Source organism: Pleurodeles waltl, chromosome 7 (genome assembly GCF_031143425.1).
Source record: "Pleurodeles waltl isolate 20211129_DDA chromosome 7, aPleWal1.hap1.20221129, whole genome shotgun sequence".
Classification (NCBI taxonomy): Eukaryota; Metazoa; Chordata; class Amphibia; order Caudata; family Salamandridae; genus Pleurodeles; species Pleurodeles waltl.
In genome coordinates this window covers 748,511,572-748,515,436 of record NC_090446.1, presented here as the reverse complement: position 1 = coordinate 748,515,436, position 3,865 = coordinate 748,511,572, and the positions used below count along the sequence as shown (strand labels likewise).

At 44.6% G+C, this 3,865-nt stretch overlaps 1 protein-coding gene across 1 annotated transcript; it reads right to left on the bottom strand.

The window, feature by feature from the left end:
* Positions 1-482: 482 nt before the first annotated feature.
* On the bottom strand, positions 483-2,251 carry SMIM32 (small integral membrane protein 32). The gene has a single exon (XM_069199220.1). The coding sequence runs from the start codon at positions 1,431-1,433 to the stop codon at positions 1,077-1,079; it is 357 nt and encodes a 118-aa protein (XP_069055321.1). The 5' UTR covers positions 1,434-2,251; the 3' UTR covers positions 483-1,076.
* Between the last annotated feature and the right edge of the window lie 1,614 nt (positions 2,252-3,865).

Below are 3,865 nucleotides of genomic sequence, written 5' to 3'. Positions count from 1 at the left end.
TGAAAGGTCACCTTTGACCCACTGAAGTATTGTGTATATTCCTGCTTGGAATGGAAGCACTGTTTAAGTTAAAATATGTGTTTATAACATATCACTGTTGAACATCATTGACATAGTTGTGGGGCTATGCGTGGATGTTGTTACAAGACATTTCTCTTACCGCAAGGATAGTGCTGCCTTCACTCTGCTACCTCAGCTAGAAATTATGCATACAAAAATATGACCTATGGGGAGGGATGCTGAATATGTTAAAAAATATGTTTCAACACTTCATTGAATTTTGATAATGGGTTTTACATGAATCATTTCTGCAAATGTGGATATGAAACAGCTGATTTTAAATGACCCAAGACTGACTGAGTCTGCTCTGTCAGCACCTTCAGAAGATCTTTAAGTGAGGCTAACCCACTGGAAATATGAATTAGATTCGGTGACCCAGGGCAAAGGACACTTCATTTATGTAAATAAAAAACACTGCATAATAAGCTCCAGAAATTTATTCATGTTTTACTAAAGAAAAAAATATATATTATGAGGTATTGCAGACTATTGTCGCATGGTTTAATAATTGATTCGGTTACAATTTTTCATCTGGTTTTCTCTGTGGCCAGAAAAGTGGAACTACAATAATCCTGTATCCGAAGTATACATCAAATACTCTCAGTAACAATACATTTTCCTTAGTACAACTCAATTGCATTGTTATCGATGTGCTCACCGAAGTATAAGTTGCTACTGCTGAATTACTTTTGAATTGGCTTGTGATGGATCCGCCCTGAAAAATAATGGCAAATCGAGTTTACCTCTTCACTTTATAGTGGAAATCAAATGTACACATATCCTGTACTATATACACCAGGCTCTTACTCTCCTCAAGTCTGAGACTCTTCCCAGAAGGCAGAGTTGATAGATATCCCATCCACTCAGGCATTCCCATTATTGGAACCGATAATAGCATCCTCGTTCACGGCCCAAATAGGGTTGCGGCACGGCAGAGAGGCATCAACCTGTATTACCTCAAAGTATCTCACACAATGAATCCCGCTTCCATTATTTCCAAGCTCATCCCATTTGCCTCAGACAGACTGCGTCTTCCACGGGCTCCTGCTTTCGCGCAGCGACCTGTCATAATAAGGCAGCGAAGCAAATGAGGAATTCCTCAGCTGGCAGTTGATGAAGAGCACAATAAGCACAACAGTCAAGAAGAGGAAGACGAAGAGGACCACGTAAGTGACCAGGTCTGGCTTGTTGATTTCGCCTTCTTTCAGCACCCGCGCTGTGGACATGTAAAAGACAGACGAGCTGGCCGGCCTCTGCGTGCTGCCCAGGTACTGGGTGCTCGTCTGCACCATGAGGTGAGCTTCTGTGGCACTGCTGGAGTTCAGCAGCACATCACCATACATGTTCCTGTCTGGTGGTCCTCTCCAGGACATCCAACCTATCTATCCTTATGTCCACAGAGGGACTTGTCCTGCACAAAAGGCTTCCGATCCCCCCATTATTTAAAGCGACGCTCACCACAGTTAGTTCTCAGTCAGACGCTTCCTATCCTTTGATTTGCGGTTGTTTGAAACACTAGCTTCCGCAACGTGGCGATTTCAAAAATCAAATAATCCCTTTGTTTATGATTTGCTCTCCCCGGTGTCCACTAACACAGTTTGTTCAAGTCATAAGCGTTCATTTGACAACATGTCAAAAAGATGAATGCAGTTGCTCGGACATGCCTCTGTGAGTGGGCTGCGTGTGCGCGCACCGCGGAGCTCACCGACCAAACACTGCGCCCGGGAGAGGTAGCCACAAATCACTCCTTCTGCACGAACACGCACTGCTGCGGAATATAGACACCGCTTTCCAAGTCACTCAATCAGTATCGACCCGGGAGATCCGGAAAAAAATCGGACCAACGTCCACCAAAATAGACTGCCCTTCGCGGGTAACATTTAGTCAAAGCCCCAGAGGCAGCGCCGCGCAGAGCCCGAGTCCTCGCCCTCGGAATGCAGCTCCTGTGTGGCATCCGTGGACTTCCTGGTTTTTGGTCGCAGAGCAGCAGCTTCCCGAAGCTGCCGTCACTCTCTCCTAGCTGGTGCAAACAGTTGGCAGGCGTGTCTTTAGTCTTAATATTTATTTGCACAAGTTCCTCAAAAGCATGTTTGCGCCTCCTTTGCTGCTGCAGTCGACTACCCTGGTCCAAGCGAGCTGTTAACTGAAGCTGGGATCTCTCTCCGAGCCTAATTGTGTAAAACATGTGACTCGACTCTCCTAAACTGTAGCGCCGCCTCAGCGTCACTCTCCACAGTGCGCAGACGAAGAGCGCACCCCTGTGCTGAATGTGTATGAACGCTGCGAAATGTTGCAGTAGCTCGACAATGAAAAGAAAAAGAAAAACAACTATCGTCCCTTATACACATGTAGGCTCACGACTCTGCGTTAAAGCCATGTAGGAGGGGCACTATTTGTGATAATAATGACCGTTTTTACTTTGAGAATATGACCACAAATCACGCGCCACACTTTTTTTATTACTGAAACGGGATTCTCCCGAGTAAACAGAATATGCCTCCGCACCATCCACGGCCTGGCAATTAGCATGTTAATTCATTTCATCAAATTGCTTTTAGACTGCTATTAGGTGCGCGCTGGTTGCCAGGTTTCTTTTGTAATCCCTCACTCTTATGCATTCCTGATACATCAAACACACAGCCCTGACATTTAAACAACTGTCTGGCTTCCCTTTCTTTACGCTGATAGTTAAAACAAAGCCGCCGTCTGTTCTCTCTTGATGGGACTGATAGCAGCCGCTTGCTACTAACAGCTTGCAAGATATTCTCTCAAACGCAGCGCTGACTTCCAAAAGGGACAAACAAAGCACAAGAACTACATCATTTTGGCAAAAAGAACACACGCTAAGCATCAGCCTCATTGTGGTCGACAAGTCGAGACACGTCGAGAAAAAAAGTCTGTTCCGCATTAAATGAATCCACGATTGAGACCGCATATTTTATCCTGGTTTGTAGCGCTGTAGGTTAGATTGGCAGTGGTTTAACACGCTATTATCACCTGGGTAATATACCGGCATGCCACAGTGTAATCTACAGGTCCTGGCGGACGAATTAGTCAGTCTTTCTTCCTTATGGTGAGCAAAATGAATATCACCGCTGGCTAACATCTCCCATTATCAAAATTTCACCCTTCTCTGACCTAAGACTGCCTCGCTACTCTGCCCATCTAGTCAAATTCATTTTCCTTGTTGTCAGGGTGCCACATCAACAGTACGTAAATAACTATCAATGTTTAACACCACTCAGCATTCGCAACTGTGACACCCTGGCTTCCACTTTACACCCACAGGCACGACTTCATGACTCTGGGCTCAGAAGTAAAAAAAATCAAGCATTGGCAAAGCCAAAAGGCCTCGCCTTTGGAACCTATTGGCTTTAACAATTCCCTTTAAACGGAATTGTACAGCATCAGGACATACATGCACTGGGCAGCATCTTTAAAATAATAAAAAAGACACTGACAAAGCCAATAGCTCATGCATAGCCAAGACCTATGAGTTTTTACAATGCTTCCTGAAAATAGTGAGCCTGGTCCTCATAGTACTGATCAGGGTGCAAATACTTTCCAAACCTGACATATTCAAAGCTATGTCTTGAAGGTTGGGGGCAGATTTAAGCAACATATGTTTTCACCCACTGAGTTATCCCACAACTGCACTACCTATAGCCAGTGCTTGAAATGGAAAAATAGAAGTGCAGGTACTCTCAACCAGAGTACCTGCTTGTTTCTGAGAAGTGCCAGTACTCTCCAATTAAAAGTATTATGTTTTTCTTGAGAAGTGCAGGTACTCTCCTTCTCAAAATAA

Excerpts from the sequence above, each read along its gene's own strand:
- SMIM32 (XM_069199220.1), bottom strand. The coding sequence starts at position 1,433 with ATGTCCTGGAGAGGACCACCAGACAGGAACATGTATGGTGATGTGCTG.